Source organism: Ambystoma mexicanum, chromosome 10 (assembly GCF_040938575.1).
Source record: "Ambystoma mexicanum isolate Mex_15411 chromosome 10, UKY_AmexF1_1, whole genome shotgun sequence".
NCBI lineage: Eukaryota > Metazoa > Chordata > Amphibia > Caudata > Ambystomatidae > Ambystoma > Ambystoma mexicanum.
This window is the reverse complement of record NC_090932.1, coordinates 1,400,835,612-1,400,855,935: the sequence shown is the minus strand read 5'-3', so window position 1 is coordinate 1,400,855,935 and position 20,324 is coordinate 1,400,835,612. Positions and strand designations below refer to the sequence as shown.

Sequence of the window (20,324 nt, the reverse complement as noted above, 5' to 3'; positions counted from 1 at the left end):
GGATTCGCATTTGTATAGAGATACTGGGTATGTTTGTTTGTTTGTTTATTGATTTATAGCACGCGCCAGACCGGGGAGGTATCCGTGCACGTGTTCAAGAATACTTTAAGCTTACATGTTGCAGTTACATACAGTTACACATTCCAAGTAATTACAAGATACATTGATAGCAAGGGGGTGACAGTATTCATGGTTATATACAGTTGCACACAGTTACACATTCCAGGTTACATGATGCATTGACAGCAAAAGGATGGCAATATGCATGGTTGTATGCACAGGTGTTTGTACACAGAGTTGTATACACAGCATACGTTGACAGTTAAAAGAGCATGTCCGTGTGCGTTTAGTTGCAGGTTAACAGGTGGGTCAGGCGTGAGGTATTACCTTGGATCGGGCCAGGCACGGAGGAGGAGGCCTGGCGGACTGCCAGGAAATGGGACGCGCGGCAGACAGCCGCAAGGAGTACTCCGGCATGCGGGGAAACACCTTGTCGCCAGTGTTACCTTGGATCGGGCCAGGCAGGCTGGAAGGAGGACACACAGTGGTAGTGGATTGTAACTATCTTTATTAAATCTCTGCAAGTAACTGGTGCCAACCGAGCCTCTTCCCGAACTCCCCTCCAACCCTGCATCACTAGTCCCGCCCCTTAGTGGGCGGGCCACTTCTTAAAGGTGCGGCAGACCGCAACACTGGGCTGCGCTGTGGCTTGCATGCTGGGGATGACTGCCTGATGCAGTTCTGTGGCCAAGTGCCACAAAGAGAGATTTTATTGGAGTTTATCCTATCTTCAGCTGCAGATCTGGGACAGTTCAAGTCTCATTAATCATTAATCAAGCACAGCGAGCGAGTGAAGCCCGTGGGGATGTACAAATGTGGGTGGGTAGGGGTGCAGGTTGTGAGGTAGGGATTTTGCAAGAATATTTTTAAAACATTGGATCAAAAGGCGCCTTTTAGCTCACTTGTTTTAAGCAAATTGCAAATACAAATATGTATTAGAGGTCTACACAGGAATTCATTAATTTGGCCAGATAATTCCTGTGCGCCAGCTCAGAAGTTCCCTGTACAAAACAAGAAACATGGCATGTTCTTGCACAAGCTCACACCTCTTCCTCCAGATGGTATCAGATTTATTAGCATGTCACTAGACTAGTACACGTTTTGTAAAGAATGTTATCTATTTCATGGCACATCACACTCTGTGTGCTGTTCGCTGTCATTCTCTGCCTGCTGTTATCAAAGCGCTTCTCTCTCTGCTCTGTTTACGCTGCTTTTTGTGTGCTGTTCTGTCAATAACATTTCTATTGAAACGTGGCCCTTGTGCGAATTGCACATTTTGCCACTTGCCCAGCAGCAGGTGCATATTGGCTTTACAGAATGGGGCTACAACCTTTATCTCAATGGTGGGTTTTTTCATTTACAAGGGGGTTGCTCCATGCAACTGCCCATGCACATACTTTGTACTAACCAAATCTGAACATGAGAAATTAGTCCCAGTGTGTGAGCACCATCTGGGAGGCCGCGCACATTTATTGGGCGATGTGGTGTTGTGCACTTCCGGACAACACGTGATCGGAGGAAGGGGAGGAGAGTTAAGAACAAAATAAGCACGAGCGCTGGAAACGGGGAAGTGCGAGTTAGCATTGTTTGTGCCTAGCCAACAAACAAGGCCGCTGTTTCCCACCCGTGTCAATGAGCATGAGCGGGAGATACCACACTGGCGACGAAGCTTAATAAACGACCCCACGTTGCAAAACCGGTATCGGTCTCATCCCGACGAGCTGTACACCTGCGCAACAGCAAGTGCCAGCTGGGAATCCAGAGGTATATTACTGTGTGCGCAACGCTGACGACGGTGTTCCAGGCAGCGCAGAAACGGTGCGCAAGGTAGTACCGTGCCGTAGAGGCTCTCGACCCTATATTGGAGCCAGAGCAAAGTGCTGAAACACTCCGCAGTTGATGCGGAAGGAGAACGGATGCCGTTCCCAGGGACCGTGACCCACAGAACGCAGAAGGACAGAGTGCTCCTGACTGCCTGCCACACCCACATGCTAATGTGAGCTCGACAACGCAGCGGTAAGTGGCAAGGCCACGCAGGGAGCCCAGTAGCTTGCTGATAAGAGGGACAACCCAAGTAAAAGACAGCGTGCCCAGAAACAGGTCAGGTGGGGTGACAGATCCAGGCTTGCAGCCGCCTAGCAGGAGGGGGGTACAAGTTCATGGGAATTGCACACCCACCTGCAGTAGGTAGAAGAAGGACCACCGACCTGGGATGAACTGCCACTGACCACTCAGCATGAGCAGGTATCAAGCCACAGAGGAAAACCACAGTACACAGCATATGCTGGGTAAGAGCAGCACGTCCAGGAACATCCAGTGACTGCCGGCGAATCAGGCCTGCACACTAGCAGCATCCAGTCAGTGCGTGTAAACGTGAGACATCCAGGAAACACACACTGTGATGATGGAGAACCCACCAGCTAGCTCGACCAGAGGGCATACACCCATGAGCACAAGGAGAATGGCCACAGAAGAAGAAGGGCCCATTCCAGGTCTAGATGCAACCCATGGTGCCTTCATGAGGCCGTTTAACCCATATGCCACAGGAGCAGCACTGCAGTGGGAACTGTAGCTCCAACAGTTTCAGCTTCACGTCGAGGCCAGGAAAATCACATACGCGGAAGAGTGTTGGACACTGCTCATGCTCAACCTAGGCACACTGGCGCTGAGACTGCTTCCGTTTGGTCGCCTAGCAACCATCAATTAATTGCCCTCATTTCCGCCAGCAGGCGGAAGAACCGGCCTCACCCAAGGCCACCTAAGGCCCTGTTTGCCCCCTTTAGCCCTCAGTTACAGCATCCAGGTGGTGAGGGCAGGAGCCCCCACCTAACCCCCAACCACCGGAGGACCCAATCATCCCCCTGACCTGATCACTGCTCGCCCGTGTGATCACCTGCCCCTGATGCCCGTGATGAGCCCTGCAGAGTGTCGAGTGCCATCTAGGCTCACCACCCATCAGACTTGCAGATTTTAATGCCATCCGTGAGATCTGAAAGAATTACTGCCTTTACTTCACCCAGGCAGCCCAGCCTCTGCAGCTGCATACGCGCCAACATCATTTCCCAAAACAAAATGTCGGGCACGATGAAGCGCCACGAGGCATAGCGTCCGTTTGGTCACCTAGCAACCATCAACAAATTACCCTCATTTCCGCCAGCAGGCGGAACAGCCGGCCTCACCAAAGGCCACCTAAGGCCCTGTTTGCCCCTGTGCGCCGCGGTGAGCCGCTGCTCCAGATACCGCTGCGTGGCCAAAAACTATGAAAGTTCCTCACTGCCCGCCGGATGCATCTACGCCTTCACGCAAGCATGGACACATTGTAAGTAATTGACATGACTGCTGCGATTCCGTACACTGATATATATAGTAATCCACCCACTCTCTTGCCATGATTGATGGTCCCATACATTTCCTGTATGTCTATATGCATGTACTCTACGTGGTGCTCCCTGCGCATGCACAAATCCATCTCATGCCATGATTGTGCCAAATCTCTATGCCTCCATTGTATTAGCCCATTGTGTCCTCAATTAATTTGCCCATTGTGCCTGTCTGTACCAGCCCACTGTGCCCAATCTGAACTAGCCTGCTGTAACCCACTGTGCCTATTTTGAACTAGCCTATTGCAGCCCTCTGTACCAATCTTGAACTAGCCTATTGCAGCCCACTGTGCCTATTATGAACTACCCTGCTGTAACCCTCTGTGCCTATTTTGAACTAGCCTATTGCAGCCTTCTGTACCTATTTTTAACTAGCCTGCTGTAACGCACTGTGCCTATTTTGAACTAGCCTATTGCATCACTCTGTACCTATTTTGAACTAGCCTATTGCAGCCCTCTGTACCTATTTTGAACTAGCCTATTGCAGCTCACTGTGCCTATTTTGAACTAGCCTGCTGTAACCCACTGTGCCTATTTGAACTAGCCTATTGCAGCCTTCTGTACCTATTTTGAACTAGCCTATTGCAGCCCACTGTGCCCATTTTGAACTAGCCTGCTGTAACCCAATGTGCCTATTTTGAACTAGCCTATTGCAGCCCTCTGTACCCATTTTGAACTAACCTATTGCAGCCCACTGTGCCTATTTTGAACCAGCTTTTTCCAGCTCACTGTGCCTATTTTGAACTAGCCTATTGCAGCCCACTATGCCTATTTTGAACTAGCCTATTGCAGCCCACTGTGCCTAATCTGAACTAGCCTATTCTCCGCCAACGTGTTGTACCTACACTGTACATTGTGACTAAACTATACTAGCTTATGTTCCACAATCGTGCTAGCCCACTGTGCCCAGCCAACTGTGCCTCATTATACTAGCCTACTGTGACAGAACAAATGCCAGTGATCCCCAGACCCAAACAGTTTGTTCATGGCATACCTTTACTTAACCACTCTTACCTTGATGGAAACTCTTTACCTACTCAACCCCCACAACACTTCCCTCCTCCCTACGAACCCACTACCTCAGTCACACCTGCCTCAACGTTTCACATACACCAAAACTATGGGATATGTCAATACTAAACAAATCGACCAGCCAAACTGCTCCATCAGCCCATTAGAATGGATCCACTGATTTGCTGCTCCCCCCTCACCTTGGAACCCTTCCCCAGTGAAGGACAGAAACCTGAGACTCGGCACCCGGTTCTTACCCCGCAGGTCCATCATCAAAAAACACCCCCCTCTATCTCAACATAACCAGGTTCAAGCCAGCTCTTCGCAAATCCTGGACAACACCCAAAAAGCCCCCACTGGCATAATTGAACACCCTTTGATCAAAGGTGCTCTCATCAATGCTCGATCACTGGTCGTCCATGCGCTGAACATCGCAGACCTCATATCCACTAACAACCTGCACTTCCTGGCTATCACTGAAACCTGGCTGCATCAGGCAGCAGGTCCAGCTCTTTCCCTCGCCATCCCAGAGGGCTATTCAATACTAAGGAACGACAGGGTCTCAGGTAAAGGAGGAGGAGTCACCTTTATTGCCAAAACATCCCTTGGTATTAGAATGTCCCCCCTGTCCAGCTTCCCGTCCGCTGAACTCCTGTCCGCTTAATTCCAACTTTCCGCTACACAAACCATCCTTATGCACATCATATACAGACCTCCAGGCCTCATCTCCTCATTTGAGGAAGAGATATCCGGCCTCCTGACCACTAATACCAAAACAGGATCTCAATTCATTCTAGTAGGGAACTTCAACCTGGGCCTCGGCGATCCTAATGACGCCAATGTGCTCTCCCTGGAAAACACTATCTGCCAACTAGGGTTCAAGCACAGGATCACAACCCCAACACATAACCAAGGCAGAATCTTGAACTGGTTGGTGGAGCACAACTGTTTCACCTCCATCCTTAAAAATGAACCAATCGCATGGTCAGACCACCACGCCATCTCCTTCTCCATCCAAAGGAAGACGCAACCAAACACCCCTCCAGCTACTATCCCGCAAACCCTCACCAGGAATAACCGCAACATCACCTTGCAGAGCCTCTGCCCTCTCATACACAATATGCTTGCTCCCGCAAACTACTCCAACCTAGATGTGGATAAACTTGCTGACCTCTATAATAAAACACTCAAATCTGCAGTAGATATCATTGCTCTTATCAAACTCACTAAAGCTAAACCAGCAGCCGACTCGAACAAATGGTTCACCCCAGAGCTTAAAATCCGAAAATCCGAAAACTAAACAAGCGCCAGAAGCCACCTGGAGAAAAATACCGAACCAGGCCAACAAAACACTATTCACCGTAGCGGCCACCACCTACAAAACCTCTATCCTCAGGGCCAAAAAAAGAGCCGTATGACAACAGAATTGAGAACGCCAAATCTAGAACAAAAGAGCTCTTCATCATCCTCAGGGAACTTGAGTCCCCCTCCACACCCTCAGAAACCTGCATGAAAGATGCAGACTGGAATGAGAGGATCCAAAAAGATAAAATTGCCATGCTACCATCCAAAATTGAACACAAAAAGCTCAGCCTAGCCAAAAAAGCAAACCCTCCACTACCTCCCACCTCTAAAACTCCTACATGCCACCCACATCTCTTTCACCCCGGTGTCAACGGAAGAAGTGGAAAGCATCATCAAAGGCCTTAGCCCTCCAGATGCCAAGGGGACTCCTGCCCCGCTCCCATCATCCATCGCCAACGACCTGGCCCCTTTCATAACAGCCCTAATCATCCCTCCTTCAAAATGAGCTCAGTCCCTAGCAGCCTCAAGGAGGCCTTCTAAAAAAAACCTAACCTAGACCCCAACAACCCAACAAACTACAGGCCAATTAGCACCGTCCCTTACATCCTAAAGATTCTAGACAGAGTGGCCTACCTGCAAATCCAGAAGCAAGAAGCATCTGGAAGAGAACAACCTCCTGGGCCTTAGACAATCTAGCTTCAGACCAAGGCATGGAACATAGACAGCCCTCCTGGACTTAAAAATCCAGATGGACGAGGCAAAGGATAAGGGCAATCTAGCCATTCTCCTGCTGCTTGACCTCTCGGCAGCCTTTGCCCTTGTCGACCATCAGATCCTCACGGAACATCTGACGGCCTAGGCTGCTTTCTCTAGCCAGGCGACCACCTGGGTCCAATCCTTCTGAGCCGATCGAACCACCCAGCTCTTCTCACCGGGGGCTTCAGCCCACCCCATCCCCATCCTCTGTGGCGTCCCACAAGGTTAGTGCGTCTCGCAGACCTTATACAATATCTTAACAAAGCTATTGTTCGACCGCCTTAATAATATGGGTGTCACACACACAAATTATGCTGACGATACCCAGGTTCTCATCACTCTATCAGGTTGCTATGAAGAGGACTCCATACGGATCAACAGCCTCTACCTGGAGATCCAAGCCTGGATGGCAGAACACGGCTTATGCCTCAACGACGAGAAAACTGAGTTCCTTCTCATTGGCTCCCAACCACGGCTAAACAAACTGGACCCCTGTTACTCTTCTATCAACATAGACGGTAACCTAATCACTGTGGCCAAAGAAATTAAAACTTTAAGGGTCCATCTAGACTCCACACTCTCGCTCAAAAAACAGGTGAACGCCACAGCTTCCTCCACAGCTTATACAAATAAGATCATCAATAACTGCAAACCCTTCCTCTCGCCGTCCAGCTGCATTACACTAGCCAGAGCGCTAGTGCTCTCAAAAATTGACTACTGCAACACTCTCTTTCTTGGCGCCTCAGAATGCAATTCGAACAAACTGCAGGTGCTGCAGAATAAGGCCCTCAGAGCGGCTATGAGTATCCTGCGTCACTTACACATCTCCAGCTTCAGACAAGATGCCCACTGGCTCTCCGTACGAGACAGAATCACCCTCAGATCCCTCGTCATCGTCCACAAATGCCTATCTAATGACGCCCCCAAATACTTGCCAGACAAGTTCAGCAAACACACCTCAACCAGACCAACCAGAAAGTTGTACTCCCACTGCCTATCCATCCCCAAATTCTCCCTAAAAAAAAGCAGGCTTCTCCAGCTTCCCGGTCCCAGCCGCCAAACAATGGAATGCTATACCACCAATCCTTAGAGCAGAACCTTCCTTTTGGACCTTCAGAGCGAAAGCGAAGTCCTGGCTCTCCAACAAGAACTCCACCACTGTCCGACACACTAATTAATGTACTTTTATCCTATGTCTGCCTCTCGACCACCATGTAACCAGGTCAACTGCACTTAGTGTTATTTTCTTGTATGTCTTTACTCTGCTGTAACCTCCTTTAAGTCTCTGGCGCCCAGTTACCTCAGGGTTCGGCGTGCGGTATAAATAAACTAAACTAAAATGTGTAATGCCCTACCTAACTGAGGACAAGCTAATAACTATGAAGCAGCAAAGGCGGCCCTGGATGGGAAGTTCAAACCAGAATTCAACCCAGACTATGAGCGTTTTCAGCTGAGCATGGCCGGGCAAAGATCTGGAGAAAAGACAGCCGATGTTAACGCCCGTATTAGGGAAATTACCCTGAGATGTGAATTGCTGGACAAAGCCTTTGCAATACGTCAGCAAATCATTCATGGAATCTCATCAGAGAAGTTGCGGAGAGCAATCCTATCGGAGAAGCACCTACTGCTAAACCATATCCTGGCGATTGGTCGACAAAGAGAGCACTGATGAACAAGTTGCAGCAATGGAAGTAGCCATGAGTACACTGCTGATAGACAGAAGAAGAAAACATTGTGCATTGTGGCCATCAGATCCAAGCCCAAAGGCAGAAGATCTTCCAAAATCCTGCCACGCCAGCAAGACAGACGGCAGGAATCCTGTAAATGATATGGTGGTGCATGGGACTGAAGGGATCCCTGTCCAGCACTAGGAGCTACCTGCCGAAAATGCAACCACTTTGCAGCAGTCTGCCTCAACCCACCCCTGGGAAGGAGACCGGGTGACCAAGCACCAACACATACTAATGACCAGATAATGGGAAAGCGAGACCCATAGCAGCTGATCATAGACAATTCAGTTCCAGTGAAGAGGAAAGAGCGTCAGAAGAGAAATCATCACCCGAAAAGCCAGCAAGTCGGCCCAAAAAACACAGCGAGAGAGTCCACATGATCTCAGCCATCAAGCAAGGCAAGAGGAGACACAGCAAGAATAAAACCACTCAACCAACCTGCCTGATCCTAGCAGACAGGATCCCCACGAAAGTGGTGATAGGCACTGGAGGGGTAGTAAACGTAATGCCCCTGGTGAAAGTCGAAGAACTGAAACCGTTACCTCAGCTCCAGAACGAGAAAGTACAGCTATTTTCCTATAGATGCAAGAAGCCTCTGCCTGAAGTAGGATCGTTCTGTCAAACCTGGCCCACCACGGAACCAGATCCAGGACCCGCATTTATGTGGTCGACGTGGGAATGGAGAAGCTTATGAGCTGCAGGACGGCTGAAAAACTCAAGCTTAGGAAAACATGGCAAGTTGTTTCAAGGAATTGTGGGCCTAAAGGGACGGACAGTCAAACTACAAATTGACCTGACTGTTGAGCCCAGAGCTGTAAGACACTGCCGCGTCCCCTTCCACCTACGAGAAGCTGTAGAAGTTGAACTAGAGAAACTAGAAAACATGGGGATCATTGAGAAGACATCTTGCCCCACCCCATGGGTATCGCCCATGGTGGTTACACAAAAGCCCAAACAGCCAAATGCTGTCCGCATTTGTATAGATATGCGGCTACCAAATGTGGCGATAGGGCGTTGATGTAACATAATACCAACCGTTGACAAACTGATTGTGGATCTGACAGGAGCAACGGTGTTCAGTACATTGGACCTGCGTTCTGGCTATCACAATATACGTCTAGCACGTGAATCAAGATACATCACAACGTTCTCATCCCATCTCGGCCTCCGGTAGTATCGCAGGCTGAACTTCAGGATATCCTTGGCAGGTGAGGTATTCTAGAATGAGATCCGAAGAGTGCTACATGATCTAGCAGGCAGGACAAATGTCAGCAATGATATCTTAGTCTACGGAAAGACGCTAAAAGAATAAAATGCCTGTATAGGAGAATCAGGCCAAACATTGCACGCTGAGAAATGCAAATTCGGTAAGAACAAACTTGCCTTCTTTGGATATGTTTTCAACGCCAAAGGGGTGTCGCCTGATCCTGCCAAGGTCACAGATATTAAGGGAGCTAAAGCCCCCACATCAGCATCTGAAATCAGAAGCTTCATGTGCATGGCCACATACTGTGACAGGTTCATTCCTGATCTGGCCACAGTCGCGGCCCCACTGAAAGAACTAACCCTGAAAGAAGTACCATGGGAATGGGGTGAAGAACAAGAAAGAGCTTTTCAGCAGATTAAAGACACACTATCAGGAAAAGAAAAGGTGGCATTCTTCAACACTGAACGAAGCACAGGGTTATTTTTTAATGCTAGCCCTGTAGGCCTGGTAGCTGTTTTGACCCAAGTAGACCAAGAAGGCACCATATTCCCCATTGCGTTCGGAAGCCGAGTGCTCACCAAAATAGAACAAAACTATGCGCACATTGAGAAGGAAGCTCTGGCAATATTATGGGGCTGCCAGCATTTTCAGTTGTACCTCCTAGATCAGCCAGCTACAATATTCACAGACCACAAACCTTTGATCCCGATATTCAAAGGAACAGGTCCAGATTGGAAAAGTAGATGCTACAACTCAGCCGTTTGACATAGAAGTAGTATACCGAGCGGGAGCAGACAACCCCCCAGACTATGTCTCCCAGCACCCACAACCAGCAACACAACAAGAGCAAAAACACGCACAGGAGACAGAAGAACATGGGTGCCATGTAGGAGCATGTGCACGCACAAAAGCAATGACCCTACCAGAAATAGTGGAAGAAACAGCAAAGGACAAGTGTCTGCAACAAGCAAAGCAAAGAATACAGTCAGGGGACTGGAAGAACTTTGTGTCAGCCATGGCACATTGCGCTGCAAAAGTGCAAGAAAAGCTGCAGGCCTTATTCAGGATTCAAAATGAATTAACCAACTCAGCTGAAGGTGCAATTCTAAAAGGGCACTGCATCATACTGCCCAAAGTGCTGGAGGAACGGCACTCCGATTGACTCATGAAGGACATCAGGGAGTAGTGAAGACCCAGGTGTACCTAAAATCCCGAATCTGGATGCCCAAGATTCAGCAGAGGGTCCTGGCCCTCATTGATGCCTGTGTAGCATGTCAATCCTCCCAGTGGTAAATGGCCCCAGAACCCATAGCCCGTACCCCCAGAAGCCTGAAAAGATGGGAGTCTATCAGTGTTCACTTCTGCACAGTAGCAAATGAAAGCTATCTAGTGGTAGCTGTAAACGAATTCAGCCGGTATCCTGAAGTAGAACCTGTGAAGTCCACAAATGTATCCTCAGTCACAACCTGCTGAGGAAAATAAAGAGTGACAACGGAACCCCCATTCACCAGTCGGGAGCTGCAAAACTTTCCAGGGAACCTCAACATACATCACCAGAAATCAGCCCATGCTAGCCGCAGGCTAATGGAGATGCGGATAGGTTTATGGGATCATGGAACAAGGTGATACAAATTAGCAAGGAAGAACAACAGCTGTGGTTACCTGCAGTACTGTTTCATCCGATCCTACAGGAAAACCCCTCACACAGCCACTCGAATAAGCCCCACTGCGCTGATGTTCGGAGTGCCAATTCAGGCAGAACTTCTGCTCCACCAGAATTGGGTGGTACCCGAGATGGACATGGAGCAAATAGAGGACAAACGGAGACGGTACAACAAGAAGGAGAGCCGTGCCAGCCAGGCACAACATCGAGAGCTCCAAACAGGAGATACCGTACTAGTAAGGAATCAATCTCCGAGCAAGAAAATGATCACGTCGTATGAATCCCACCCCTGGACCGTCGTGGAGGCTGAACACAGCATGGTAATGGTGGCCCGAGGATGAGAGACTATCACCTGTAACATATCCCATTTCCAAAAATTACCACCGATGATGTGGAAAGAGAGAATGGCTGAAACCCCAAGGAGCGATGAATCGCCAGCCTGTCGAGAGAAAGTCTCAGGAGGTGAAGAAGTAGTCAGTATGGACGATGCACGGCCTCCACATGAAACTCCGAGCCCTGATGCCCCGCAAGCTGAGGATGCTGATACCCCATAAAGAGGGCGAGGATCTTGCTATGCGCTGAGATAACGGCCTCAGCAATCATCCCGCCTGCAAGGCTATCTGCTCAATGGGGTACACCACTGGAAGGGGGTGCCAACGTGACGGCCATTGTCTGGGGCCGAGTGCCACGCATCACCGAACTGTAAAGTGGCCCCACTACCGAACTGTAGAGTTATTACACTATTGTTTTTCAAATGCAAGTTGGGAGGAATGTGGTGTTGTGCCCTTCACAGGCGACTCAACAGTGCACACTTCAAGGGCTAAACCAGTCTCCCTGGAAGTACTGGTGGTTTGTCCATAATGGGTGACAAGATGTGACCTGCTACACATTATAGAGGAGCCAAGCCGACAAAGTGAAATCCCTGAGCACTTCTTCAGCTGTAGCAAGCAGCTGAGGATGTGCTCCAGGGCTTTCTTTGTTGTTAGGAAAGTAACAGGATTACTAAAGATTTTCTTTGGCTTAGACTACCCCAGCCAGTGCAGGCTCAATGGGCCCTTCAAGGCCACAAGTGTTCTGCTTCCCCAGCCTTGAATGGCCCGTTGGCATGCAAGCTGGGACACTGCAAACCCAAATGTTTATATGGGGTACTCCTGCACATCCATACATGTCGGGAAGGCCTGGGGTGGTGTGCTACTGGTGTGGGTGTGATCACGGCATATATGTCAACCAGAAAGAAGCAAGTGTTTGATTCACACCTCCCCTTGCTTCCTGTTTCCTGCTTGCAAGGTGCGTTGAGGCTGTAGGGCTGTCTGAAACTGTGTGTGTTGCGGCAGCGGGACCCCCACTTTATTATTTATTTATTGGGTATTTATAATGCGCCTATATAGCAAATGGTGTTTCAAGATGCAAGGTGTTTCAAGCAAATGGTGTTTCAAGGCGCAAACATTGTATTTCTATGTATATATGTGTGTGTGTGCTTGTGTGTGTTGAATGTCAATGTGAATGTGTATTAATGTGTGTACATGGCAGTGGAGGAGAAGAGCTGCTTAGTGCAGGGGGCACCGGGAGGGGGGAGTTCACTAAGCTCAGTCACAACTAAAACCTGACTATTTTGACTGGAATTAGGGGGAAATCAAAGTTGATGAGTGTTCTTACAGGGGGATACTGGCCTACGATGGTGCAGCCAGTATGGGCAATTTTTTCTGACAATATCAGTCCTGGAATGATGGCAAAGCAAGCACAAATGTGTTCTTACAGGGGGCTACGAGCATATATTGCTGCAACCAACATGGACATGTTCTGCTTCTAAAATCTGGCCATTATCCGCCCCACAAATGATGTAAACCTCTCGGTGGCTGACGGGTTTGCATTCCTGCGTTACTTTCTGGGTGGGTAGGTTGGTTTATTACTTTGATTTTTGCTCACCCCCACTTTAGTCGCATAGTTTGGGATTTTATTTGCACTGGCTTGATTGCTGTGTGCAGGTTGTAATGCATTTCGTTTCGGTGACCAGACTGCGTTACTATAAACATCCAGTCTGCATCTTAATTAAGGTGTTCAGAGAGTCTGCCCTGCGTGATGTTTGACCTTTATGTTCAGTGTCAAAATGAAGGGCACTCTCCTACATGCTGCTGCAAAGGCTTCTATTGCTGTTGCATCATCTATTTGTCCAACAATTGTGCTCTCTCCGCACGCTGTCGCTCTCTCTCCACACGCGCACTGTCACTCTCTCTCTCACCACGTACGCTATTGCACGCTGTTGATCTCTCTTCCCACGAGCGATGTCGTTCTCTCTCTTGCAACACGCACTGTCACTCTCTCCCAGTGCACCTGGTTGCTGTCTCTCTCTCTCCCTGCAGGTGCTGGTACTCTCTCTCTACCCCAACACATGCTCTCACACTCTTACTCTCTCTCCGTGTGCGCACTGTCGCTGTCTCTTTCTTGCATGTCGTTTTCTCTCTCTCTCCCTGTATTTGCTGCTGCTCCCTTGCTTTCTCCCCACTCGCACTGGCACTCTCTCTCTCTCTCTCTCTCTCTGGCCCTCTTGAAGATATCCCCATTTTTCCATCTTCTCCAACTTTCTCGTACTTTCTCACCTTCTCTCTCATAGTTCCTCATGTTCATCATCCAAACCCTCTATCAATGGCTTCCTCTGTTGCTCTATTCCCCTTCTCATTCCATTGCACACCTGCACCGCTTATTGCATCCTCCTTTGAAACTTGGCACTCTCCTCCTTGCACCCTGATGCCGATAAATGCAAAATGCTAAGAACAGTAAACACCAAAATTATTGGCATTGCCGATGCTTGTTTCTACATTGAACATTATATGCATGATACAAAAAAAGTACCCATTTAATGCTGAAAGGTCTGTACAGTGACATTTGGTATCACATCTAATCACAGTATTATGATATTTTATCAATGTTGGCAAACATGAACCAGTATTGCAATTTTAGCGCTTTGACACCATGACAAATGGCAGCAGGTGCTATATAAATACAAGCTAACACAGGATGGAGGAATCAATGCAATTATGTGTATCCTAACAATAATATATTTGTGTATGTAAATAATATTAAACAACACACAAGTTCTGAATATGTGCATATGTTTCTTCTACAATGTCTTCACAAGAAGTCGTGTTAAAGATTAATCAGAGTACTCATCAGAGTTTTGTTTGTAAAGGTCCATCCAAAGCAAATTATTTGCTCGAAAGAAAAATGCAGCACTAAGTCAATTTGTTATACAATCTCTGTATTAAAAAATGTAGTACTAATTTAGATCTTTCTGTCATCTAGATGAACAGGACATCAACCCCAAGGTGATGCAATTGATAAGCAACGAGAGGATTAAGGTAAGAACAATCAGATGGGTGGGTGGGGTGGATGTATACAAGGGGATGTCTTACCTCAATATGAATTACAAATGTGTACGCAATTCGAAATAATTTTCAAATGAAAGCGCATATGTATACTACACATTGTGAAAAAGTCATTAGATGTGTATGTATGTATTACTTGTAAATAGCACGTTCCAATGACAAGTATGAGTCCATAATGACTGCAAGGTTTCTCAGACCTTGGTCCTGGTGAACCTTTTACCAAGTGGGTTTGAAGGCTCCTGAAAATCGCTTAATGAGATTATAGGAGGTTCACGGGTTGCCCCATACCTTTAACAGCCTGAATCTGGCCGAATCTCCTTTAAGAGCTATTCATTGCCCTGGATGTTTAGGAGTTTTGGGATCATTTTTAGTAAAACAAATTATTTTTATTTTTTATTTTATTATGTTTGGTTTATTACAAACCTTTCATAAAATTACATACAAAAATCCATTTTAAAATCTCCAAATTACATCCCAAATACACAATTCTTAAAAATTGTTCTTACACTATTTTTGAAAAGTAACGTTTCACTCTCAATTGCAAAAGGAAATAAGGCAAATCGAAGAAAACAAAGCAAACAAAAATGGTACCTCTGACTCTCAGTCAACAATTAATGCCTTTGAACAGTATTGGAACTTATAATTTTAGTACATCTGTTAAGTAATTTGTTACTGCTACGATCATATTGGGTTTTTCACCCATTAGTAGTAATGCCCACCACTCATCCACACTTAGCGAGCTATAATCTGCAATCACTGTACTCAAGTATTTCTGTCTTACAGGTGTGAGACTCTCGCACTCTATAACCAGGTGTTTTGTGGATTCCACTTTGCCATTAATTGCACAGAATCTACACGTGGGCTCTTCCTCGTTGATTTGCTTTCTCATTCCTAGAATTTCTCGCATAAACTTCTCTCTATGTTTGAGACTCTGGAACTTTTCTAAATATCACGGCAGTTGGTTCAAAGATCTTGTTTCGTGAGCAAGGTCTAAAGACCCTTTATACGTATCTCTCTTCACCTGAGTGTTTATCCAGTTTTGCCTTTTAATACATAGTTTGATCTTATCTGGATTTGATAATAACATTTCTTTGGACTGATTAAGTGTGACAATATAAATTTGACATCCGATTTTCCATTTATCAACCACTCAATCTATTTTGGTGTTATCTCTATTTCTTTAATATCTCTCTACAGGGCATTAATTCCTCTTCGTCAATGCATTACCGATACAGATCAATTTTGCGCCATTCGATCATGGATTTTAGGGGTTGCAGCCCTAATTCAAATCGTATGGCAGATATCGGAAGAGCTTGAGGAAGATGTAAAAGTTTTTTCAAAAATTGACCTTCAATTTTATTTCAACATTCTGTTGGAATCGTGATAGCTGTCTCAACACGATATATTAAAATTGGTGTGACCTTTTGTTTATAGAACACCACTGCTGGAATTGGAGTAAATCTGCAGAATTTCTTCAGGATTAGAATTGCTTGATTTGCCAAGCGCTCTAATACCTTCTATCCAGTTTTTCTCTTTGGAGGAGCAATTCACAAGTACACCCAAGTAGGTTATAGATTCCACTCTTTCTACTATTTGGTTCTCACAAATCCATTTAAATTTGGAATTAGTTCTGCCTCTTTTTGTTTCCAAAATCATAATTTGTCTTTTCTTTATATTCTCATGTTGTTTTCCATAAAGTAAGTATACATGAGATCTAAGTGCCGTTGTAGCCCAATGGGGGTTAAATCTAACATGACGAGATTGTCTGTGTATAATACCCATGGCACTTCCTGGTCATAGATCTTGGGGGGAAATGTCCTTATCTCTCTTTGTGAGGCTGCCATGTCAGATAAATATACGACAAATAATGTTGCGGCCAAAGGACATCTTTGTTTCACACCTCTGTTTTTTTTGATCAACGGACTCAGGTGGCCCTCTCGGGAAATTTGTATCCTTATTGATGTTGAAGAGCTAATGCTATTATTGCTTCTAATAGCTCAGACGGGCAACCTCAATTGTTCAATTTTTGACAAAGTTTGTTTCTATTGACTATGTCGAATGCCTCTTCTAAATCAATGAAAGCAATATAAATTTTCTTTTGAGATGCTACAGCCTTCATTTTTATTATTTTAAACAGGAACAAATTTAAATTAGTTCTGATGCCTATGGAGAAGCCTGTCTGCCTTTTATCGAGAATTCCTTCTCATTTGACCCATTTTTTTGTTGTTGCAAAAGAATTGACGCATAAATCTTACCCAAGGAGTCAAGGAGGGCGATGGGTCTATAGTTTTTGGGGTTTCCCCTATTGTCCTTCTTGAAAATTGGGACGATTACTGCTATTTTCCATGAATTTGGAATTCGATGGGTGAGGCTAATTTGATTGAACAAGACAGAGCAAAATTCCGCCCACTCCTCTACATTTTGTCTCATTAAAAGGTTATTCAAGCCATCAGGACCAGCGGTTCGAGAGGGGTTATATTTCTAGATCAAATTGGTTAGTTCCTCTTTGTCATGGTAAATTGGCCACAGAGCACTGGTCGAGTTTGCATAGAATTTCACGTCCTGCGGTGTTCTGGCAAAGAGCTCACTAAAATGTGCTATCCAATTTGCCTCAGTTACAGCTGGAATCATGGTCGCCCATTGATGAGTGGTGTTATCGTTCGAAGGCTACCATAATTGCAGAGTATTTTGATTTGTTAAAATGCGCATCATTAGTTCTGCGTCACTTTGAAAGCGTTGAGCTTTGGTAGCAATAAACCAGTTTCTATATTGTTGATGTCTTATTTTTCGGTGGAACTTTATCTTCTAATGCGGCTTGATCAATCCTCCTTATGTCTCTTCTTAAGATTCCTTTCATTTCTTTCACCTGATAATTTACTTGATGTAAACTCCTGAATTTACTCATATTGTGGCTTCTAATTTGACCTTGAAGTCTAAAAAGACTCTTGGATAGTCAAGTGTGTTTTGGTCAGTATCCAAGAGTGTTTTCAGACACACATTGATCTTGGTTAGCTCTTTGGTACGATTTTTATGCGATTACCTTTCTGATTACATTCTAGTAATTCAGTTGGTCAGTGAATCTTTTGTATTTTTTGCACATTCAAGGTTAGTTTAAGGAGATGGGGATCACTCTGAGTCGTTGGAATAATTCTCAGAGTGGTTACCCATCGCTGAAGGTCACTCAACACAAAGTAGCAATGAAGGCGAGCAGTCGAAGATCTTCTACACCAAGTAATAGACCCAGATGTATCGCCATACGTTTGGCCGTTCAACATCACAATGTCTTGCTCATCCAATTCTGTGATTAATGACTTTGCTTTCCCCACTAACATGGCATTTTCGATAATAGAGCCATCACTGTACATGCAGCTTGTATTTAAATCACCACATAAAAGAATAAAGGGATCATCAGATTGAATACGCATGTTATCAATCAAGGAAATTAAAGATTTTACAAAAATTACAGCTGAATTTCAATATAGTTTAAAGAGGGCAATTATTGGCAAAATTCCTGCAAGATTTTGTTTCCACTCTACAATCAAAAGTTGTATATACGGGTTTATTTTGATCATTTTGATGAATGTAAAATCAATGGCCCGCTTTATCATTATCAGGAGACCTGCAGAGGGTCTGCCCACCCTTCTGGTTATAGCTGGATTCAAATAGAGATCAAAACCATCAAAACAAATTGAAATGTGAAAGTTCAAAGACTGCTGCAGCAAGGGAGAGAAGAGTTGGAGAAGCTGAGAGCTAGGCGGGGAACGTTGTATGAGGAGAGGCTAAAGCACCTGCTGCAGTAATGAGCAATTAACCTGCAAACCAGGTTTAAATCTGGATAGGAAGTGCTCAACCGTTCACCTATCTAAAACTGATCAAGTAAGTACAGTTGAAGTGGGTGATTGTCGTAATTAATGGCAGACCTGTAGTGCCAATGATATTCTATGCATGCATGATGCAGCTACTCATTCCTCTGGTATCACTTAAAGGATTACCACTTACAGTAGACGAGTGGTATTACAATATTACAAGCTCTTGGTAGCCGTGCATCTTAGAAAAAAGTACAACACATAACATTTCCCTACAGGAAGTTTTTTTAGAATTTTCCTTTAGTTCAGCTAAAAACAAATTTATTGATTTTTCATGTGAAATGAACAGTCAGATGCAAGACATTAGCCCACCCAACTGTCACTTTGTTTCATTTGACATCCAAAGGCAGGAACGGCACTGAACTTCTCAACCTAGTGGTTACAGAAACCTTCAGCCAGTGAAACTGTCACCAATTGAATATATAACACCTGAGCTTCTAAAAAGTTTGGAGAGTTTGTCGGACTCTGAATACCCTGAACATTTGACTGATTTAGGGTTTTGGCTGTATGTATTTTCTCTGTTCTACTAAAACTGTAGTTACAGGATCACAGGATCTGTGAACAGGAACCAAACCTTCTGGCCAAAAGGAGGAATTCAAGGGGATTTCATGGGAAAAGGTGACTAAGATTTCTCTCTTGTCCTGCTCTCCCTCCTTCACAACTGGTTTGGACCGCCTGCATCTTCAAGAGAGTGGGAAAAGCTGGCTGGAAAAAATAGCTGTCACTTTAAGAAAAACATTGGAATGTTTTGGAAGCCTTTACATCTCTCTGCCCTCAAACCACCACCATTCACCCTTGTGTCCCTACATGGCACACCCACTTACTATTTTTGATCCTACTAGGCGGGTTGAGATCTACTACTCTCTCTAACACCCATCTCTTTTTTGAGTGTTACTTCTATCTGTCCATTCCTTTTAACATTTTTGTTGATGAATTTTACATCTGTACACTGAGGTGCCTCCTTCTGACGCATATGCCATATGCTATGGGCATCAAGCTAAGCATCTGGTGTAGGATGCCGTTCTCAATGGCTGAATGTCATAGCCACGGCCCCAGAACACAAAAACCACACCATCAAGTGATGAGGGCAATGGGTCACTTAACTCACTTATGTCCCTTTGGGACCCATAAACACAGGGGCCCTGGCTGGACTCAGTCCTGGCGCCTTTGGTGCCAGGCTTATATAGAGATGTGAGCAGGAACACTTTATTTCAGTGCAGGAGTGCTTTTACTTTATTTCAGTGCAGCAGTGCTTTTATTTAACAAGAACTTTCCAGGAGTTGATACATCCTCATGTGCTGACTCAACGGGTGTGGCTCCCTAGGCCTGGTCTTCATGTGCTGACTCATCGGGTGTGGCAGGGTGTGGCAGGCAGGCTGAACCTGGTGGGCGTGGCTTCAGAAGTTCAGCTATATAAGCTGCTCCATCCTTAAGCCTGGTGCTTCACGTTACTGTGCACTCACGTGCAACGTGACGCTCACCGCCGCTTGGACCAGTTTACTTACCTTTGAAACCAGGTGTTCTCCTGCATACTCCCCTCCAGGAAACCGGTGCTCCATCGCTTCACCTGCAGACTCATCTCCTGACATCCAGTGATCTTGATCCCGACGCTGCAGCACTGCGCTCCGCATCCACAAACTCGGACCCTGTGAAGAAGAAGAAAGACAAGGTTAGAACATCCGTCCTAGGGCCGTGCCGCATTTGAACCCTGCACGCCCCATAGTTAACAATTTACCAGCTACTGTACCGCTGTAGCTTCGTTCCTCGTTCCCTCCGGCTGCCGCCTCGAGCTCCACAGCGTCTGCCGGGCCGGCAACATCACCTGCAAGGGAAGAAAGCGAAAGAGCAAACATCAAAAGTGGAACGGAGAGCAGTACAAGACAACAAACTTTACAATACAACAAAAACAGACAAGGAAAGACAAAGGCAAAAAGGAACACTAACCTGAAGTATAGTGACTTAG

The 20,324-nt window shown here is 46.0% G+C and overlaps 1 protein-coding gene across 2 annotated transcripts in view; it reads left to right on the top strand.

Moving 5' to 3' along the window:
• MYO1H (myosin IH) overlaps positions 1-20,324 on the top strand; it is an 833,585-nt gene that overhangs the window by 686,498 nt on the left and 126,763 nt on the right. For both annotated transcript variants that reach the window (XM_069619421.1, XM_069619420.1), the window contains one exon: positions 14,413-14,468. In XM_069619421.1, the coding sequence (XP_069475522.1) occupies positions 14,413-14,468 (56 nt within the window). The remainder of the gene's footprint in view (positions 1-14,412; positions 14,469-20,324) is intronic.